This window comes from Trichechus manatus, unplaced genomic scaffold (assembly GCF_000243295.1).
Source record: "Trichechus manatus latirostris isolate Lorelei unplaced genomic scaffold, TriManLat1.0 scaffold00038, whole genome shotgun sequence".
NCBI lineage: Eukaryota > Metazoa > Chordata > Mammalia > Sirenia > Trichechidae > Trichechus > Trichechus manatus.
In genome coordinates, this window is record NW_004443974.1 from 9602314 (window position 1) to 9624902 (window position 22589).

General features: G+C 38.9%; 1 protein-coding gene across 7 annotated transcripts in view; it reads left to right on the plus strand.

Moving 5' to 3' along the window:
- The window catches only part of GAPVD1 (GTPase activating protein and VPS9 domains 1), a 75367-nt gene that overhangs the window by 46172 nt on the left and 6606 nt on the right, over nucleotides 1-22589 (plus strand). For 4 of the 7 annotated variants that reach the window (XM_012555360.2, XM_023730739.1, XM_012555362.2 and 1 more), the window contains 8 exons: nucleotides 11854-11941; nucleotides 12895-12975; nucleotides 16407-16529; nucleotides 17886-18015; nucleotides 19799-19905; nucleotides 20236-20395; nucleotides 21254-21441; nucleotides 21911-22124. In XM_012555360.2, coding sequence (XP_012410814.1) covers nucleotides 11854-11941; nucleotides 12895-12975; nucleotides 16407-16529; nucleotides 17886-18015; nucleotides 19799-19905; nucleotides 20236-20395; nucleotides 21254-21441; nucleotides 21911-22124 — 1091 coding nt within the window. Of the gene's footprint in view, nucleotides 1-11853; nucleotides 11942-12894; nucleotides 12976-13822; nucleotides 13899-15754; nucleotides 16530-17885; nucleotides 18016-19798; nucleotides 19906-20235; nucleotides 20396-21253; nucleotides 21442-21910; nucleotides 22125-22589 lie in introns of those variants that run through there. The other 3 variants (XM_012555363.2, XM_012555364.2, XM_023730741.1) reach the window with 2 other exon arrangements.

The following is a 22589-nucleotide window of genomic DNA, read 5'->3' on the forward strand; positions in this document are numbered from 1 at the left end:
GAAATTTTCTGTCAGCAATTCTTCAGTGATCCTCTCCTGTGTTTTCTGTTTTCTCCCCCTGTTCTGGAACTCCGATCACTTGCAGATTTTTGCTTTTGATTGTATCCCACATAATTCTCAGGGTTTCTTCATTTTTCTTCGTTCTTTTTTCTGATTTTTTTCCTCAGAGTTGTAGCCAAGTGTTTGTCTTCACTTTTCACTGATCCTGTCTTCCATCGTTTTAGACCTGCTCCTCAGCCCTTCTATGATACTATCCATTTCTGAAATCTTGTTGTTTATTGTTTGGATTTCTAATTGTTGTTTTTCTATGATTTCTAGTTGTGAATTTATCTTAGCATTTTGTTCCTGTATTATTTTCTTGAATTCTTCCTTTTTTTGTCTGTTTCCATGAATTTGTCGGCCTTTTCCATGAATTTGTCTATTTTTTCCTCATTTTTGTCTGCTTTTTGCTTCAACTCTTGAATAATGCTGAATATTAAAGATTTGAATTCCCTGTCAGTTCTAGTGCCTTTTCTTCTACTGGAAATTCATCTGGTGTTTTATTTTGGATGCCTACTGGAACCGTCCTGTCCGGTTTTTGTAGATGTTTTGATAATTGTCTGCTGTCTTCAGGACATTTGGTGGTTATTTTCCTCGTTTATTGATTGTAGATTTGTTTGTTTCATCCTGCTTTTTTGTTTTATTTGTTTATGTCTGAGTAGGCAGGCTGTGTGTTCTTTGTTGTTTGCTCGTCTGTGGGCACGATACTTTTCACCTCCTTCTCCAGTGGGCAGGATCAGTCACTCAGGTATGGCACAGCAGGGCAGGTCCAGCTGAAGGGTAGTTGCTGGGATGGGTTGTTAGTGGCATGTACCAGGGCCGACAGTGCAGACCAGGAGTCAGTGCGGGGCAGGTTCCAGTAGGCTGTGCCTGTGCTGCTTGGGGGTGTGATGTTCAGCACACGGTGCAGGTAGGCAGCAAGGAGGGGGTAGATTGTGCTGTGTGGAGGTAAGATGGGTATGGGAAAGATAGGAGAGAGGAACAGGAGCCAAAAACATACACACAAACAAAAAAGATTGCTAAGGGAGCTTGCTATTGGAGTGGAGAGATGAGAGTGAGAAATGGGGAAGAACAAAAATGGAAAAAAAAGAGAAAAAGGGTAAAAGAAAAAAATGAATAATTGAGAAACTGGAAATGAAAGACAAAAAGGGAATAAGAGAGAGAAGAAAACAAAACAAAGAAAGAAAGAACAACAACAAAAAATGCTTGCAGGGATGTCCCTGTGCATCTGTGCAGAGTAAGAGAGTAGCTTCCAAGCTGCACGGTACTCGCGGCTACAAGGGGCTCCCGAGCTGAGAAAACAAACAAATCAAACAGAACAAATCAGAGCAAACAAACAAACAAAAGCCCCGGAGATCCCACCAGCTGGCAGCGTGGGCCGGGAAGCAGTTTCAAAGTTGAGCGGTGTTTCGCAGCCTTTCAGGAAGAAGCAAAGATGGCACACGGAGCCAGGTATTGGGGAGAAAGGAGGGGGAGGTGGTGAGAGGTAAGGAAGAAGTCTAAACAAGCGGAAAAAAGCAACACCAGCAGCCAACAAAAGGCCCTCAGGGAGCCGGCCAGTGTGGACGGGTGGAATTCAAGCAATACCGGGGTGAAGCTGGTGCTTCCCAGCCAAGAGACTGTGGCTGCAGGAAGCAGAGGAAGCTGAGTGGGGGTGAAGAGGGGTGGGGGTGGGAAAGCATTTATCGCTGGTTACTGGTTGTTCTGTCTCCTGCTGGAAGCTCCGTGAAGCTGTTTTCTTGTACCCCGTGTTCACTGATCTCCAGTAAGAGTCCAAGATGGCGGATCCGTGCTGTGGTAGCTGATAGGGGACCTCTGCATGTATCTCTCCTTGCTCTCTGTTCTCGGTCAGTTTCTTATTCCATTCGGTGCTTGGCTGAGTTCTTTATCTCTTCATTTGATGCTTAGGGTGTCAGGATTGACATGTGACTCTGTTTGACTTAGTTTTTCTGATCTTGGCTGTGGAGTGACAGCGTGGTGCTTCTGACTACAGCGCTATGTTGCCCGGAAGTCCTCTAAGATAATTCTTAGCTGCTATCTAGTTAGTGAGCACCATCTCCTTCCCTCCCCACCCTCGTAACCATCACGGAATGTTTTCTTCTGTGTTTAAATCATTTCTTGTGCTCTTATAATAGTGGTCTCATATGATATTTGTCCTTTTGCGACTAACTTCACTCAGCATAATGCCTTCCAGATTCATCCGTGTTATGTTTCGCAGAGTCATTGTTTTTTATTGTTGCATAGTATTCCATTGTGTGAATATACCATAATTTGTTTATCCATTCGTCTGTTGATGGGCCACCTAGGTTGTTTCCATCTTTTTGCAGTTGTGAACAGTGCTGCAGTGAACATGGATATGCATGTATGTATTCATGTGACGGCTCTTACTTCTCTAGGATATATTGCAAGGAGTGGGATTGCTGGGTCATGTGGTACTTCTGTTTCTAACTTTTTAAGGAAGCACCAAATCGATTTTCAAAGTAGTTGTACTGTTTTACATTCCCACAAGCAGTGTATAAGTGTTCCAGTCTTTCCACAACCTCTCCAACATTTATTACTTAGTGTTTTTGGATTAATGCTTACCTTGCTGGTGTGAGGTGGTATGTCATTGTAGTTTTGATTTGCATTTCTGTAATGGCTAATGATCATGAGCATTTCCTCATGTATCTGGTAGCTGCCTGAATGTCTCCTTTGGTGAAGTGTCTGTTCATATCCTTTGCCCATTTTGTAATTGGGTTATTTGTCTTTTTATTGTTGAGGTTTTGCAGTATCTTGTAGATTTAAGAAATTAGACACTGATCGGATTTGTTGTAGCCAAAGCTTTATTTCTCAGTCTGTAGGTTGTCTTATTACTTTTGGTGAAATCTTTTTTGTTTTTATTGTACTTCAGATGATGGTTTACAGAACAAATAGTTTCTCGTTAAACAGTTAGTACACATATGGTTTTACAACAATGGTTAACAACCCCACAAAATGTCAGCACTGTCCCTTCTCAACCTTGGGTTCCCTATTACCAGCTTTCCTGTCCCCTCCTGCCTTCTAGTTCTTGTCCCTGGACTGTTGTGCCCCCTTAGTTTTGTTTTATTTTATGGGGCTGTCTGATCTTTGGTTGAATGGTGAACCTCGGGAGTGACTTCATTACTGAGCTAAAGGGGTGTCCAGGGGCCATACTCTTGGGGTTTCTTCAGTCTCTGTCAGACCAGTAAGTCCGGTCTTTTTTTGTGAGGTAGTATTTTTTGTTCTACATTTTTGTCCACCTCTGTCCAAAACCCTCTGTTTTGATCCTTGTCAGAGCAGTTAGTGGTGGTAGCCAGGCACCATCTGATTGTACTGGATTCATTCTGGTGGAGGCTGTGGTAGTTGTGGTCTGTTAGTCCTTGGGACTAATCTTTTGCTTGTATCTTGTTTTCTTCATTCTCCCTTGCTCTCAAGGGTATGAGACCAGCGGAGTATCTTAGATGGCTACTTACAGGTTTTTAAGATCCCAGACGCTACTTTTTGGTGAAGTCTTTAGATGAGCATAAGTGTTTGATTTTTTAGAAGCTCCCAGTTTCTCTTCTGGTGTTTGCACATTGTTAGTAGTGTTTTGTATTCTGTTTATGCCTTGTATTAGGGCTCCTAGCATTGTCCTTATTTTTTCTTCCATGTTCTTTATCATTTTTGATTTTATATTTAGGTCTTTGATTCATTTTGAGTTAGTTTTTGTGCATAGTGTGAGGTATGGGTCTTGTTTCATTTTTTTGCAGGTGGATATCCAGTTATGCTAGCACCGTTTGTTAAAGAGACTGTCTTTTCCCCATTTAACAGACTTGGAACCTTTGTCAAATATCAGCCGCTCATAGGTGGATGAGTTTACGTCTGGATTCTCAGTTTTGTTCCGTTGGTCTGTGTATCTGTTGTACCAATACCAGGCTGTTTTGACTACCATGACAGTATAATAGGTTCTAAAATCAGGTAGTGTGAGGCCTCCTACTTTGTTCTTCTTCTTTAGTAATGCTTTACTTATCTGAGGCCTCTTCCCTTTCCATATGAAGTTAGTGATTTGTTTCTCCATCTCATTAAAAGATATTACTGGAATTTGGTTTGGGATTGCATTGTATCTGTAGATCGCTTTGGGTAGAATTGACAATTTCAGAATTTTGAGTCTTCCTATCCATGAGCAAGATATGTTTTTCCACTTCTGTAGGTCCTTTTTGGTTTCTTGCAGTAGTCTCTTATGGTTTTATTTGTATAGGTCTTTTACGTCTCTGGTTAGATTTATTCCCAAGTGTTTTATCCTCTTGGGGGCTATTGTAAATGGTATTGATTTGGTGATTTCCTCTTCGAAGTTCTCTTTGTTGGTGTAGAGGAATCCAACTGATTGATGTATGTTTATCTTGTATCCTGATACTTTGCTAAAATCTTCTGTTAGGTCCAGTGTTCTTGTGGATTCTTTGGGGTTTTCTGTGTATAAGATCATATCATCTGCAAATAGAGATACTTTTACTTCTTCCTTACCAATTTGGATGCTCTTTATTTCTTTTTCTAGCCTAATTGCTCTGGCTAGGACCTCTAGCACATTGTTGAATAAGAGTGGTGATAAATGGCATTCTTGTCTGGTTCCCATTTTCATGGGGAATTCTTTCAGACTGTCTGCATTTAGGATATGTTGGCTGTTTGCTTTGTATAAATGCCCTTTATTATATTGAGGAATTTCCCTTCTATTCCTATTTTACTGAGAGTTTTTGTCATGAATGGGTGTTGGACTTTGTCAAATACCTTTTCTGCATCAACTGATAAGATCATGTGATTCTTATCTTTTGTTTTATTTATGTGATGGATTACATTGATTGTTTTTGTAGTTGAACCATTCCTGCATAGCTAGTATGAATACCCCTTGGTCATGGTGAATTATTTTTTTGATATGTTGTTAGACTCTATTGGCTAGAATTTTGTTGAGGATTTTTGCGTCTCTGTTCATGAGGGATATTGGTCCGTAATTTTCTTTTTTTGTGGTGTCTTTACCTAGCTTTGGTATCAGGGTTATGCTGGCTTCATAGAATGAGTGTGGGAGTTTTCCATCCTTTTCTATGCTCTAAAATACCTTTAGCAGTAGTGGCGTTAACTCTAGTCTGAAAGTTTGGTAGAATTCTCCAGTGAAACTGTCAGGACCGGGGTTTTTTTCTTTGGGAGTTTTTAAATTACCTTTTCAATCTCTTCTTTTGTTACAGGTTTATTTAGTTGTTCTACCTCTGTTTGTGTTAGTTTAGGTAGGCAGTGTGATTCTCAAAATTTGTCCATTTCCTCTAGGTTTTCAGATTTGTTAGAGTACAATTTTTCATAGTATTCTTTTATGTTTCTTTTAATTTTAGTTGAGTCTGTTGTGATGTTGCCCATCTCATTTCTTATTCGGGTTATTTGTTTTCTCTCCTGCTTTTCTTTTGTTAGTTTGGTCAGTGGTGTATCGACTTTGTTGATCTTTTCAAAGAACCATCATTTGGTCTTGTTAACTCTTTCAATTGTTTTTCTATTCTCTATTTCATTTAATTCTGCTCTAATTTTTATTATTTGCTCTCTTCTGCTGCCCGAGGGCTTCTTTTGCTGCTGTTTGTTCAAGTTGTAGGGTTAGTGTTTTGATTTTTGGCCCTTTCTTCATTTTGGATGGGTGCATTTATTGCTATAAATTGACCTCTGAGCACTGCTCTTGCTGTGTTTCAGAGGTTCTGGTATGATGTGTTTTCATTCTCATTTGATTCTGTGAATTTCTTTATTCCATCCTTAATTTCTTCTGTAACCCAGTAGTTTTAGAAAGGTGGTGTTCAGTTTCCATGTGTTAGATTTTTTTTCCTTGCTTTTTATGTTAGTGATTTCCACTTTTATGTCTTTATGGTCAGACAAGATGCTGTATAATATTTTGATGCTTTGGATTCTGTTAAGGCTTGCTTTATGGCCTAATATGTGGTCTATTCTGGAGAATGTTGCATGTGCCTTGGAAAATAAAGTATACTTATCTGCTGTTGGGTGGAGTGTTGTGTATATATGTCTGTGAGGTCAAGTTGGTTGATTTTGGCATTTAAATCTTCCGTGTCTTTATTGAGCCTCTTTCTGGATGTTCTGTCTTTCACCAAAAGTGACCTGTTGAAGTCTCCTTTTGTTATTGTGTAGCTGTCTATCTCTCTTTTCAATGCTGTCGAATTTATGTATTTTGGAGCCCTGTCATTGAGTGCGTAGATATTTATTATGGTTATGTCCTCCTGGTGTGTTGACCCTTTAATCATTATATAGTGTCTTTCCTTATCCTTTGTGGTGGATTTTACTTTAAAATCTATTTTGTCAGAGATTTCTATAGGCCACTCCTGTTGTTTTTTGATCGCTGTTTGCTTGATATATTTTTTCCATCCTTTCGAGTTTTAGTTTGTGTCTTTAAGTCTAAGGTGTGTCTCTTGTAGGCAGCATATAGACTGATCATGTTTTTTCATCAAGTCTGCCGCTCTCTGTCTCTTTATTAGTGCATTTAGTCCATTTACATTCAGTGTAATTATAGATAGGTACGCGTTTAGTGCCGTCATTTTGATGTCCTTTTGTTTTTGTTGTTGACATTTTCTTTGTTCTACTTAATTTTCTGTGCTGAGTGATTTTTCTTTATGTATTTTCTTGTCATCTTTTTCTTACGTTGATTTTATATTTGCTGAGTCTTTATGTTTTTCTTTTTATTTTGATGTGTAGGATTGTTAGTTTGCTTTTTGGTTGGCTTAATATTTATCCCTATTTTTCTGAGTTTAAACCAATCTTTTATTTCTTTATATTGCCTTGTCTTCCTCTTCATATGGAATATCTGTGACTACATTTTTTTAGTCCTTTTTTGTTTTAATGTTGTCACCTTCTACCTATTGACATCTCTTTTTCTCTGTTTTCTGCATTTTAGCTTTGATTTGTTTTTATGTCTTCCCTATCTGGTTGCTCTGCCCTGTGTTCTAGTCTTGGGTTGTTAGCTGATATTATTTTCTAACCAGAGGACTCCCTTTAGTATTTCTTGTAATTTTGGTTTGGTTTTTACAAATTCCCTAAACTTCTGTTTATCTGGAAATGTCCTAATTTCGCCATCATATTTGAGAGACAGTTTTGCTGGATATGTAATTCTTGGCTGGCAGTTTTTTTTCCTTCAAGGCTTTATGTATGTCATCCCATTGCCTTCTTGTCTGCATGGTTTCTGCTGAGTAGTCCAAGCTTAGTCTTACTGACTCTCCTTTGTAGATGACTTTTCGTTTATCCCTAGTCGCTCCTAAAATTCTCTCTTTATCTTTAGTTTTAACAAGTTTGATTATAATATGTCTTGGTGACTTTCTTTTGGGATCTGCCTTATGTGAGGTTCGATGAGCATCTTGGATAGATATCTTCTCATCTTTCACGATATCAGGGAAGTTTTCTGCCATCAAATCTTCATTAATTCTCTCTGTATTTTCTGTTCCTCTTCCCCCCCCACCCCGTTGTGGTACTCAAATCACTCGTAGGTTATTCCTCTTGATAGAGTCCCACATAATTCTTAGGGTTTCTTCATTTTTTGAATTCTTTTATCTGATTTTTCCTCAAATAAGTTGGTGTCAAGTGCTTCATCTTCACTCTCTCTAATTCTGACTTCTGTTGCCTCAGTTCTGCTCCGATGACTTTCTATTGAGTTTTCTAATTATGAAATTTTAGTGTTAATCTTCTAGATTTCTGATTGCTGTCTCTCTATGGATTCTTGTAGCTTGTTAAATTTCTCATTTTGGCCTTCTATAATCTTAAGTTCCTCTGTTGCTTTGTTTGTGTGTCTGTGGCTTATTCTGCATTTTGCCTGATCTCCTTCCTTATCTCTTAAAGAGTTCTGTATATTAATCTTTTGTATTCTACCTCTGGTAAGAATTTCTCTTCCTCCAGAAAATTTCTTGGTTCTTTGTTTTGGGAACTTGCTGAAGCCATCATGGTCTGCCTCTTTATGTGATTTGAGATTGACCGTTGTCTCTGAGCTTTCAATAAGTTATTAATTTATTTTATGTTTGTTTACTATGTCTTAGCTTCTTGTTTTATTATGTTTTGATATGCCCAGATGGGCTGCTCGTGTGAGCTAGTTTTATTAGCACCTTTGAAGCTCTAATGTCCTGTTAGCAGATGGTTAGATCTGTTACTAGGTATGTGAGCCCAGGAGTCCGTTTACTTTTCTTGTATGGATTCAGCTCAGGTGTCCAGATAGTCGATCACCAAGTGTGTGATGCAAGCTCTCACCTACAGTCCTAGATGGCAGTAGTGATTGGAGTAGGCACAGGTATCTGGCTGCAGTAGGGGGTCACGCGGTGAGCAAGGCAAGGAGCTGACGGCTGCTCGAGCATCTGGGAGGAAAGCGTTTCCCTGTTTCCTAGAGTGCCTAGGTGAGTGAGTTTTGCAGCCAGACTGTGAGCACCCAGTGTTGTTGGCTGTAAGGTCTTGGAGGCACCACTTATTCTGGGACCCCTGTTGCAGGTTGCTAGGTGCTTTGGGTGGAACCACCAGTCCTCAGGCCTCTGATGTGGGTAGGTGATGACCCTGCTTAATGGGCAGAGCAGTATCAAATGTCATGAACCTGTCACTCCGTCTTATAGCTGATAGAGTGAAGTTAGGCTTCAGGTATGTATGTTGTTGTACGGTGGTAATGAGGGCCTACACTGTAGAAATGGGCCTACCCAGGTCTCTACCCGGGTGAAAGGCATCGAAGTTCATGGATCCCTTATGCTTGTGCCTAGGCAAAGGAGCTATGCCTGCCCTGAGTTCTTGGCTTAGGGGAACTGGCAGATTATTTTTTCCTGTTGGTTAATTCGTTCCCTCTCGAAGGCCAGGAGAATGGCTTAGGGCGCTTGACGGGTCCTACTTCCGACCCAGGGGCCCAGGGGATGCGGAAGTCGCTGAAGCTGGCCCAGGATCCAGTGCAAAGAGGGGAGGGAGCAGGTAAATGTGAGAGAGGTTCTTTCCAAACAGGGTATTTTTTGATCCGTGTGGTAGTTAAACGCATGTACTTATCTTTTGCCGTTTGTGCACTGCTTTTCACTGGCTCTGAAGGCCTGAGCAGGCTCTCTGCTACTCGGTCTCTCCCGACGTTGAAAACGCATCCTGAACGCCACTGCTTTCCTTACCGCACATGCCAGCTGATCCAGTCCACAGGTTGCTGGCTCCTGCCGTGTCAGATCTGGCAACTCCTCACTGCTTCTGAACCGTCTTTTCCTCCCCCTGCTATTCAGTCTGATTCCTCAACTTTGCCTTTGATGTTCAGGGCTCCTACATTGTCATATAAAAATCGATTCACTTGTTTTTTTGGGTCTTTGTTGTAAGAGGGGCCACTAGAAGTGTCTGGCTACTCTGCCATTTTGGCCCTGCCTCTCTTCATCAAATTTTTAATGTGTTGTTGTTAGGTGCTGTCAAATCGGTTCCGACTCATAGCAACCCTCTGCACCACAGAACGAAGCACTCTCCTGGTCAATCGTTGTTACGCTTGAGCCCCATTGTTGGCAGCCACTGAGTCAGTACATTTTTTTGAGAATCTTCCTCTTACTTGCTGACCCTCTGCTTTACCAAGGATGATGTCCTTCTCCAGGGGCTGATCCCTCCTGACAACATGTCCGAAGTATGTAAGACGTAGTCTTGCCATCCTTCCAAGGAGCACTCTGGTTGTACTTCTTCCAAGACAAATTTGTTCTTTTGGCAGTCCATGGTGTATTCGATATTCTGCACCAACACCACAATTGAAAGGTGTCACTTCTTCTTCGGTCTTCCTTATAATGAATGTAAACACTTGTTAATTTATATCTGTGGTCTCATGGTTTTATGTTTAAGTCAATAGATTTGTTACTACTATCATTTATTTTGAAGCCCACTTGTTCCTGATTTGGCCAGTGGGAGCCCCTTCAAGCTGGCTCCTGGTTTCTTTTGATATACCCCCATCATTGTTTGAATTTCATTGCTTTCTGGCACAGGATGTTCCAGCTTATCTTGTACTTTGCCCTAGCCCTGGAATCAGCCATTTCTCCAACGAAACTTCATTCTTTTTAATGAAAAATTGTTTTTAGAACTCAAGATTTGAGTACTAAGTATGCTCATTGCTGAAGAGATGTTGCTGCTCCCAGGACCTCTCAGTGGGCCAAACCAAACAAACCAAACCTGTTGCCGTCAAGTAGATCCCGACTCTTAGCAATCCTGTAGGACAGAGTAGAACTGCCCTATAGAGTTTCCAAGGAGTGCCTGGTAGATTTAAACTGCCGACCTTTTGGTTAGCAGCCTTAGCACGTAACCATTACGCCACCAGAGAATAGGAAATATGTGTGTGTATATGTCCATACATACGTTTACATTTGTTTTTATTTCTATACTGTCTTAGTCGTCTAGTGCTTCTTTAACATAAATACCACAAGTGGATGGCTTTAACAAAGAGAAATTTATTTTCTCACAGTCTAGTAGGCTGAAAGTCCACATTCGGGGCATCAGCTCCAGGGAAAGGTTTTCTATCTCTGTCGGCCTTCTCATCAGTCTTTCCTTGGTCTGAAAGCATCTCAGCGCAAGAACCGCAGGTCCAAAGGACAGGTTGTGCTCCTGGTGCTGCTTTCTTGGTGGTAGGAGGTCCCCCTGTCTCTCTGCCCACTTCTCTTTTATATCTCAAGAGTTTGCCTCAGGACACATTCCAATCTTGTAGATGGAGTCCTGCCTTACTAACACAGCTTCCGCCCATCCGCCATCATTAACATCATAGAGGCAGGATTTACAACATATAGAAAAATCACACAATACCGGGAATTATGGCCCAGCCAAATTGATACACAGATTTTTTCAGGGGCATAATTCAATCTGTGATGTATACCTATCTATGTGTGTGTATATATATATACATATATATACATATATATGTATATATATATATAAGGGACCATGACCTCACACCAATACAGTCAATTCCAGTCCAACAACACAAATCTCAATTTATCTTTTTTCCTTTCCGTATTTGTAACTCCCTTCTCCAACAGTGAGAAACCTACTTTCATTATTCTTCAAGTGTTTACTTACTTGAGCAGTCCCCCTGTATGTAACCAGTTTCCCATCCCCACTGCTAACCCTTCCCAGGCACGATGCCCTCATCTTTCTGCTTGGGCTCTCTCAGTTTTATAGATGAAAAAATAGAAAGATCACATGATAGTCCAGTAAAGGAAATTACAGTCCAGGCCCTTTGACATGTGATCTTAATGATAATATGATTGGTGTTCAGAACATGAACTTTGGAGTTGGTCACATCTAGGTTTAAGTCCCGGTTGTACCACATATAGGCTGTGTAACTGGGGAAGATAGGGAGGTAACCTTTTTAGTCTAACATTTCTCATTGATAGAAAGAACTTCATGATAGTGCCTATCTTTTAAGGCTACTGTGAGGATTAAATGAGATAATATATATCCTTACTCTCAGTGTTTGGCACACAGTATACACTCGGATTTATTATTAATACTACTGCCATTATCTCTACTACCACTCTAGAGTTTATTTGTATTGCATTTAACCATTATTCATTCAATAAGTATTAATTGAGTGCCTCCTGTGTGCCAGGCTCTGTATCAGGCATTGGATTTCCTAAGAATAATGAGGTAATGCTTGCCCTCAAGGAAATCACTGTCTGATGCTTAAAAGGCATACTTCCATGTTTTAGAAGTTGTCTACGTGGCAATAAGAGCAGTGTTAATTTAAGGCAAACAAAAGTGGTTTTGCCTTGCACAGACTTACTGAAATCTTTTTCATAGTAATTTATCCTGCTACCTACCTCCAAGTAAAGCATCAAACTTTTTCTACAGACTGAAGAACGCAAAGATAGCGATGATGAGAAATCAGACAGGAACAGACCATGGTGGAGAAAACGTTTTGTTTCAGCCATGCCTAAAGGTAATTTTATAACAGTATTAGAATGCTACATTAGTAACAAGAAGCAAAGTCCCAAAATCTCTTTCAGACACCCAGCATCTCAACTCCTCTATGAGGCTTGCTGGACCTAAATTTCCAGCTGTTTTTAGGGTGTATGAAATGGTTCCATACAGAATGGATGCTAAGGCAGAGCTTTAGAAATGATAGTTCTTGTTCTTTGAAGGAAGTGGTAGTGGTTTTGGTAATGGAAATCATGCAGGTCACGGTTGTTTAAATATCATATAACATAGATATGTATTGCTATTAATTACTGCAGGAAAAAGGGATGTTATTGGTAATTAAATATACAAGAGTCATCCTTTACATTCCTGGAATAAATTTAAGCTTTTTATGTCTATGTTTATTGAGAAGGTTTATACCCTAAATATTAGTGAGTGTTTATTTTGGAAGGCAGTTGTATATAATTGTTTGCTTTTTTTTTGTGATAGCCTGGCGTCATACCAGTAGATATTAAGATTTGAGTTGGCAGAAGCATCTCTTCCTGAGGGGAGGGATCATACAGGATTAAAGCTAGAGACTTCTTCCAAAGGCCTCTCTCAGAACTGTGGCACTGAGGAGCTAAGGAAAGCTACTTTCACGCCATACTGAAGCCCACTTGATGAGGAGGAGAGAATGATGCTTGGAGTTTTGAATGTGTTGTTCTTGAGCAGAGGTTAAGAGGCAATGGTTTTTATTTCCAGTGGATTCCATTAAATCATTCTTGACCCCAAAGCAGATTCTGAAAGCTAATTTAAGAACCTTCAATGCTATTTTAAGAACAATTATCAATTGACGCTCGCGATTTCTTAGCTTTTAAACTTTTCAGCCTCCTTTCACTTAGAAATGTTGGCACACCAGTAACTCCCAAATGACTGCTGTCTTCCGAGTAGTGCAGTATGTTATATGTCACACTACTGACTTTATTTAATTTCCAGCTCCTATACCATTTAGAAAGAAAGAAAAACAAGAAAAAGACAAAGATGATCTGGGGCCTGACAGATTCTCAACACTCACAGGTTTGTAGACCCATGGACTTCCTGGCTCCTTCATTCCCAGAGCACATATTTCATAACACTTTTTCTTGGGTGCCATAAGCGTTGCCTTTTTAGAAGAGTGTGTGTGTGTATGTGTGTACAGTGGGGAGTATGTTCTTCATAGCTCTGTGGTTTCCATTTGGTGGCCACGGTGAATCTCAGTGTGCTCTTCCTGCAGACCGCCACCACCATCATCATCCTCATTATCATAACTTCTGTTTATGATGAGGCCTCTGATCCTGAGCCTCTCGGCATACCATACAACTTGACATTTAGTGGGATGATGAAACAGTGCTTTTTAGGAAAGTCTGTGGTGACGGTTTTGGTACTATGCATGCCATATCTTTGGAACATTGATTGAGTAGTTTTCTCTATTGCTGATCATAGAACTCAAAATTTATTTCCATGTACAGTTTGTTCTTGATTATTCAGGATCACAGTGAAATCCTGTTTTACCGAATTGTTTTCTTTTTTGGTGATAAAGTATTTATTCAAACAGTATCATAAATGCCAACGATTATAATAAAAGTTTTAGAAACTTTACCAATTTTTTTCAGCTTGAACCATTTTAACATTGCTGTCTAACCAAAGGAACGTATAACTAGGAATTGGGTTCTTAACCTTATTCAGCATTTGTATTTCCTCAGCTTCTTTTTGGCACATTATGAATGAGTGTCCTAAAACGGAAAAGTTTGAGAGGTAGTGCTAATGACTCAACCTGAGTTTGATAGTTGTGTACTATTTCCCCTGGCTATAGCACATCTAGAGAGAAGTTAATTTCTCACCTCTTTTTTTCTTATCTTGATTTTAAACATGTTATCCTGCTAAGTTAAAATGAAGAAATTATCTAAAAACGGGATAAGTTTCGAAAGAACGTCCTCCTCAAAGAGTTCAGCATAGTACAGGTAGAATCCCATTTTAATGCATTTTATTCTAATATCTAGTCCTATATATTTAGGTATATTTCTGTGTCCTAACATGCATCCCTGCTTTATCTGATATGGTGTTCTCCCTGGAATAAAGGGTTTGAACAGCAGGGAGATGTGCTTACAGGCCATAGTTTCCTGCTGAAAACAGTCAAGCACCTTGCTCAGTCATTAGGTACTTGTTGAATATCTGACTCATGACAGTCACTGTGCTAAGTATTGTGGGTATTAAGTCCAGTAGCACACGACCCCTGTTCTTCAGGAACTTACAGTCTGATTGGAAAGAATTGGAAAGACATTGTCCTTTTGGCAGAGTAGTTATGTTAACTAGTGTTAGTATAACACCAAAATTTACAAAGTAAAATATTCTTAATGAAATTTTATGTTTTTAAAATATTGAATTAATAACTTTGGAGAAGTTATAAATTATTTTCTACTTGTGTCTTTAATACATTCTTCTTGATTCTTGGTGCTGAGACTAGAAGCTAACTAGAGAACAGTGAATTTTTTTCATAAAATAATTCATTTTCTTGGTGTATGATTTAAGCAGTTTACATTCTGTACTGATGCAGAAATTGCTATCCAGACCTAATTAGTGACCCATTTAAAAATGATTAAATCAATTTAAAAATGTCATGAAAGGAAGATTCTTACCAGTCTGTCCATAATCCCTCTGCCCTAATTACTTTTTTCATATTTTCATCCAGTCTTTTCCCATATCTTTACCTAGTTTTTTTATGATTGAATCAGAGTATGTATGTAGCTTTTTATTTTTCTTTTATCACATGTTCATAAACGCTTCTGTCTGTTTCTACTAGACAGAGCTGGTTTTTTAATCATTTTTATTAGCTATAAAATAATCTATTGTGATTCTACTGCAACATCAGCATTCTCTTATTTGGATATTTAAATTGTTTCCAATTTTTTACTGTGAAAATACTGGATGCAACTTTGTATTTATAGCATTTTTTGTTTGTTGGTTTTAATTATTTCCCTGGGGTAACATTTACAAGAATGGTGTTATAGAAATAAAGGGCATAAGCAGTATTGTGGTTTTCACTATGTTTAGCCAAAGTGTACTGTCCCTTTTTCAGAACCTTTACCAGTACTCAAAACCGATAGTCAAAAAGTACTTCCCCTCCAAAAAAAGACTCTGTAATGATAAAGGTTTTATCACTTTATATTTGCAAAAGATCAGATTTTATTAGGAGTACCATATCATACATTCAAATACCATTGTAGCAGAAAGGTTACTTTGGAAATCCCCTTTCTCTACAGTTTACTACTTCACAAGACATGAATACCAAATATTTGTTTCATGGAAACAAAAGAAGAACTTGTGGGCATGCTACTTAATCTCTCTATGCCTTTGTTTACTATAAGATGGGGGTGATAGCAGTACCTCCCTGTACAGTTGTAGTGGTGATTAGGATCGTTATATGAGGTGCTTAGCACAGTTTCTGGCACTTGATAAGTGCTTAATGTTGGCTGCTGTTAATAATAGTTGCTATTAAAATACACACACACATAAAATCTAATTCTGATGTCTCTTTAGAATTTTTTAAAAAATGGGATTCTATCAGAATGTGGACGTGTATGATTACCTGCTTGGCCTAGAGCTGTCTTTAGAGTTTGTCTGACTATGGAACTTTATTTTGTCCTGTAGATCTGTAGCAATTCTTTGCTTTGACAACCCAGTTAATTAATGTCTCTACCATTTTAGACTCCAGGAAAATATTTTTGATGTGCTGATTTTGTTGACAGGATATAACAGTCCTGTCAGTAAATAGTGCTACATTTGTGATTGTGATAAGCTTTTTCTCTGTGCATCCCAGGTACAATTCCAGCACTCCCCAAGAATGTCTAGATTATCTAGGAGTGCCTCTGACACCATTGCAGCACAAAAGTGCTCTATTCCAGCAGCTGCACTGTCATGGTGAGATTTAGTGAGACAGAATATGAATATCTGTAGTTTTCAAATGTGATGTAGGGAGAGAAATTCATGAAGGGAGAATGGAGTAAGAAATACTTTACTGTTATTAAAAAGGGCTTAATTCTAAGTTTGAATACTTTACCTCTTTTTTTCCTCCTTCAGCATGGAGATGTCTGAATAAGTGGAGTCTGCATATAAAAACGCATTGTTGAAAGTTCTGTTAGCATGAATTGCTAATAACCGTGATCTGGGTGTAAGCACTTTAGAAACCGTCATCCATTCAGTCCGCACTGAACTTTGACACTGTCATGCAGAATTCTGGCAATGATGAGAAAGTGGAGCTACTCCTACCAGTCTCCTGCTTTCACAAGGCTCTAAGACCTAGAAATGGGATGAATAGGCAGCTGCATGGTGCCTCTTAACATAGAGATATGTGCTCTTTTTAAGTCTTACCTCCTAATACGCCCTTGGGATTGTGCTACTGGTGTCGTACTAACATCAGCGTTGGTACAAACCAAAGGGAGCTAATTCTCACACTCTCCTTTCCCCTGCAGATGATCCCAGCCCTAGACTCAGTGCGCAAGCTCAGGTCGCTGAGGATATTCTGGACAAGTACAGGAATGCTATTAAACGAACCAGCCCCAGTGAAGGAGCAATGGCAAACTATGAAAGTACAGGTGATAATTATGATAAAGATTTGAATAGTAGCTTTTGTATTACAGTGATAAAGGTAATCTGAATTAAAGGTAGTCTTTAAAAGAAAGAATACCCAGAGGAATATGTATTTCAAACCAAATCAAATTGAATTGATGTCCCACTCTACACTCTCCCACTAAGTCTGGGTATGCCCAGATATTCAAATGCCTTAGAGTTGTCATCACGTAAGTCTGGGGTGACTGGCCAGAGGGAATTAGGGCATGCTTTAATGGGAGGAGGTTCTTTTTCACTGTCTACAGAACTGTATTTTTATCTGGTTACTTAGTGTACATATGGAAGCAGAGTCATAGCACAGGTTATCCATTGTTGCTTGGTACTTATTTTTTTAAGGATTCTGTTTTCCTCACAGTGGAATACTGAATAACTTGTTAGAAAACGGTGTAGTCCCCAAGATAAATTAAGTGGGGAACAAAAGTGTATAAAAGCGTAAATAGTATACTAAATATATTAATGTTGAATATGCATGGAGTGTCCCTGGAAGAATTCATTAGAAACTGGTAACATGAGTTGGCTCTGAGGAGGATTCCTAGGGAGACTTCCCTCCCCAAACTTTTTTTATTTTGAAAAGTTTAAAATAACAGAAAAATTGTAAGAATAGTACAATAAAGGTCTGCATACCCACTACTAGACTTATCAATTTTTGCCATATTTTCTTTTTTCCTGAAGCATTTGAAATTAAGTTATCATTATAAGAATAAGGATATTTTGCAGATAACTACAGTATCTTTGTTACCTTTTATTCCTTTTGATTTTATATGCGTGTGTATTATCTACTGTTAATTGATTAATTACAAACATAAAGACAACGCTGAGAACCACAGATCTGTCCTTGCTGCATCTGTGAGTTAGTCCCCTGGCTCATTCATGGCTGTGTGGGAGGAGCTCTTGTCAGGAGAATCAGGAGACCTGATCACTTGGTCCACTTCAGCCACTAGCTAACCAAGGGATTTATAGCCAGCCATTTTCTGACTGGGCAGGATTCCATGTCTATAAAATGAGGGTGTTACATAAAATAGTTTTTGAGGTCCCTTTCAATTCTGTGGTTCAGTGATTCTGACTACAGAGTATTAACTTTATTACGTTATTGTTTTGGATTAGGGTTGGTATAAGAATTAAAACCATTTTCTTCTCAAAATTAATCTCTTGATATTGTTGCTATCGATTAACAAGTTTAAATGCTTGAATTTTTTTTTTTTAAAGAACTCTTATTGTACAACATACAGCTGATTTGTTGTTGAGTTGCTTTGAATACTTACTAGTGCCAGAATATTCCAAAGTTAACCTGGCTATCCTTTTGGGGGTGTGTGTTTATTTAGAGGTTATGGGTGATGGTGAAAGTGCACATGATTCTCCTCGTGATGAAACACTGCAGAACATCTCAGCTGATGATCTCCCAGACTCCGCGAGCCAAGCGGCCCACCCTCAGGACTCAGCTTTCTCTTACAGGTATTCCTCTTACAGGATTTAGGACTTTTGGGTTTGGACTTCTGATTACCATTGTAGTTACTTCAAGTCAGGTGATTGATTCACTTAATAAATGTATATAAGGCAGAGAAATGAGAATGAAATACTTTTTTTTTTTTTCCTTTAGATGTGGGTGTCGTATATCAAAGGGTTTAATTCAGGGTTAAAAAACTCATATGCCCACAGGGGCCACATAAGTAATTTAAATGAAAGAAGTGGCAGTGCTTCTGCCCATCCAAAGCTACCAGCCCATGTGAGAAATGTCAGGGGGGACTGAGGTAATTAGGAGGCAGGATCAACTGCCACGTTGTTGAATAACGCACTGTCCCCAGTAAACCTATTGGAGCCCTCTCAGTTTGTCATTCCGTCATGCCCTGGGCGGGTCTCTTTATCTCTAACAGGGCTTGAGAAAGAAAGTGGCTTTAGGGGCCTTTGCTTCATAGGGAACCTCTGCCTCCGCTGCCAAGGAGCATCAATTTTAAAACACCAGTGATTTCTTACGGACTTACGAGATTTTCTGGCTCTGCCTCTCTTTCTCTCTTTTTTAACTTTTTTATTATAGAAATTTTCAAAGTATACAAAAATAGAAGAGTACAATGACGGACCCGTTACCCAGATTCAGCAGTTATTAATACATGGCCAATATTGTTTCATACTTAGCCCCCCAATATTATTTTAAAGCAAACTCCAAATAGCATATTTCGTTTATAAGTATTGTGAAGCTTTATAATTTTTTTTTTTCTATAGTAAAGTTAGGAGGAGTAGGAGACAGCATTTATATTTTCTAACCATGACTTTTTTTATTTTACTAAATTCACCAGGTCACTTTACCATTATATGTTTTATAAGAACGTTTGCAAAGTGGGTGAATGTTATATTTGATCAGCTTGATTTCTAAATCAGTCGTTTTATAGAAAGAAAACCAACGGGGAAAGATTCTGGGCTAGTCAGATTAGGTGGACAAGTACATCTTCCTGCAGAGGAAGAGCAGATTGCCCTATTGTGTAAGGTGTTTAGGCTTCTTTCTTTGGATGGTGGAACTGGATGTTCTAAAGACACTCTGTTCCATGCCCACAGAACCAGAAAGGGCCACAGGTAATAGTAGATAAAAGAAACTCAGTTGTATCTCCCAGTATGAAGAGCTACATTGTGTGGAGGATGACACCTAATTGAAGGTGTGCTCTACCACCAGGTAGTATTCAGTCAGCAGTTGAAAGTTAAAAGGAAGCAGATTTTGGCTCAACACAAAAAACTTTCAAGCATAGAGCAGTAGAAAAGGCTTCTTGTCAGGTGGCGAGCTTGTCTTGTGGTGGGATCAGCATTTCTCCAGAGGGCAGTAGAAGGGATTCAGTTCTTATTTTGTTGGTGGGTGGGTCTGATGGCTTCTGTGGTCCCTTCCAGCTCTGGCATAATATGCTCTTCTTACTCTTGCCATATGCCTAGCATAGAGCTCAGCATATGATAGAAGTTCAAAAAGGATTTGCTGTTTGACTGATACTGAGGACTTTACAGAGTGATCCTTGCCCAAAGTACCTTCACAGCCTTGTTTCACTGGTAACTAGAAACTCTGTTCCTTTAAGTGAGGTGTCAGTTAGTTAAAAATTATCTTTGTTTCTGACCATTTGAAACTTTTGAGTCCTGAGGTAGCATATTGATTTTTATAGTAAATGTTTCTAAAATGTGACCCTGTCTGGTTAAGAAAATTAGTACATTTTATTAATACTAGTATATTTTAGTAATACATTTTATAAATCTCATTCTTTAGAGATGCAAAAAAGAAACTGAGGCTTGCTCTTTGCTCTGCGGATTCTGTTGCCTTCCCAGTGCTAACCCATTCAAGGAATGGTTTACCAGACCACACAGACCCGGAAGGTGAGTTGCTGCATGATAGTTTATTTGTTCCTGTATTTATAGGTTGAACCATATGAAATCACCAGTATTCAACTGTGTTTAATCTATACAGCAATTCCACATGATTCAGTGTAATGCATTTATATTAGCATCACTTAAGGGCACTTTGATTATTGATGGTTCATTAATTGGTTCTATAATTAAATGGTTCTATAAGTGGGAGTGGTAATATAGCTGATAATACATGGTAAAAGAGAGCTGTATGCTGAGATATTACATACAGCTATGTGACCCCATGGAAATTCTCAACAGTAAGATTTCTTACTAGCATTTTTTGTTTGTTTGTTTTAGACAATGAAATTGTATGCTTCTTAAAAGTTCAGATAGCTGAAGCAATTAATCTACAAGATAAGAACTTAATGGCTCAACTTCAAGAAACAATGCGTTGTGTGTGCCGCTTTGATAATAGGACTTGTAGGAAACTGCTGGCATCTATTGCTGAGGACTACAGGTAATTGACCCAGCCTGTTCAGCTCTTAGACCTGAATTTCAGCTGTATTTTCTCTTCAGTCATTATTCAGAAACAAATCTAGGCTTACTACAGAGTGCTTGGCTATGTTTACCTGGATATAGTTTTCTGAGGAACACATTTGGTTATTTAGCCTACAAACGTAGTCATAAATGAGCTGCTCTTACTAATAGAGTAATGTCCCTGGTCTGGGGTGCCCATTTAGTCTCATTTTGTTTTATGGGCCTGTCTCATCTTTGGCTGAAGGGTGAAACTCAGGAGTGACTTCAGTACTGAGTTAAAAGGGAGTCCAGGGGCTGTACTCTCAGGGTTTCTCCAGTTTCTGTCAGACCAGTAAATCTGGTCTTTCTCTGTGTGTGTGAGTTAGAATTTTCTTCCACATTTTTCTTCAGCTCTGTCCAGGACCCTGTATTCGTGATCCCTGTCAGAGCAGTTGGTGGTGGTAGCCGGGTACCATCTAGTTGTGCTGGACTCAGTCTGGTGGAGGTAGTGGTACTTGTGGTCCGTTAGTCCTTTAAACTCATCTTTTCCTTATGTCTTTGGTTTTCTTCATTCTTTCTTGCTCCATCGGGGTGAGACCAGTGGAGTATCTTAGATGGCTGCTCATAAGCTTTTAAGGCCCCAGACGCTACTCACCAAAGTAAGACGTAGAACATTTTCTTTATAGACTGTGTTACATGCAAGATAATTCTGTTTCTTGAGCTGGCAGCACGATTAGTCCTGCAGAAAATTGCCTGCAGCAGACATGCCTATTTGTAAAACCAAGGGTTATGAAATAATTTTCCAAAGAAATTATGCACTGTATATATCTGATCTTCTGCAAAGCATTTTTTCTTTTAGGAAAAGGGCCCCATATATCGCCTATCTAACTCGTTGTCGACAAGGACTGCAGACCACACAGGCTCACCTGGAAAGACTACTGCAAAGAGTTTTGCGGGACAAAGAGGTGGCCAATCGATACTTTACTACTGTCTGTGTGAGGTTACTGCTTGAGAGCAAAGAGAAGAAGATCAGAGAATTTATTCATGGTAACTAAATACCTCTTTAGCCATATATTATTGAAAAGATGTTTTTTGTTTTGCTTGTTTGAGTACCTACACTCCTTAGAACAGCTCCTTAAATTCCCAGAATTATTTTATGGATTCTTAATTAAATTTTGATGTCAGACAGATAAATTGCATTTTTATCCTGGATTGACCTATCTATAGTTAATAAAAAAAATTGGGAAAATTGGTAACTTTTTAGATCTATAAAATTTTTCTCATTTTTTAAAATGAATTATTTTTGTAACAAACCCCTTGCTCTTAAACTTTAACGTATGTCTTATTTTCTCTTGGTTTTAATGATTTGACTGCATATTCTTCTAAAATAAGCCAAATGCACACATACCTTTGGCTTTAAGATTATCGTATGTGCATAGCTAGTGATTAAAATTAATTCGATAACTTTTTAAAATTGTTCAGATAATTCATTTAAATTTTTTATTTTACATTGGAGACTTCCAGAAACTCACAGCAGCTGATGATAAAACTGCTCAGGTAGAAGATTTTCTGCAGTTTCTTTATGGTGCAATGGCTCAGGACGTCATATGGCAAAACGCCAGTGAAGAGCAGCTTCAGGATGCTCAGCTGGCCATTGAACGAAGTGTGATGAATCGGATTTTCAAGCTTGCTTTCTACCCTAATCAGGATGGGGACATACTTCGCGACCAGTGAGTGCTTCTATATTTAGTGTCCCTGTTGGACTATGTAGGGATACATCAGGTCACTCTATATTTTAGGCAAGTTATACGTGAGACTTAGTATCTGATACTAAAAGAAAATGCATCAGTTATCATTTTTCATTCATCAAAAAGAATGATAATACCCAGTGTTTCAGGGATATGGGGAGTTAGGCTTGAAGGAGTATAGATTGGTATGGTCTTTTGGGAAGGCACTGCTTTCTACTTTGCCTGAAATGTTCTTCCCTTCTTTCTTCATGTGATCGACTCTTAAACATATCCTTCAGATCTTGACTCAAGCATCACTTTACTATGGAAACTTTTCCTTACCTTTCTGATTATGTTAAATCTGCTGTTGGAGCTCTCAGGCCTGTGTACTTTTCATAGTGCTTGCCATAGTTGCAATTTTACATTTGTTTGAGTCACGGTTTCTCAACCCAACGCTGTTGACATTTT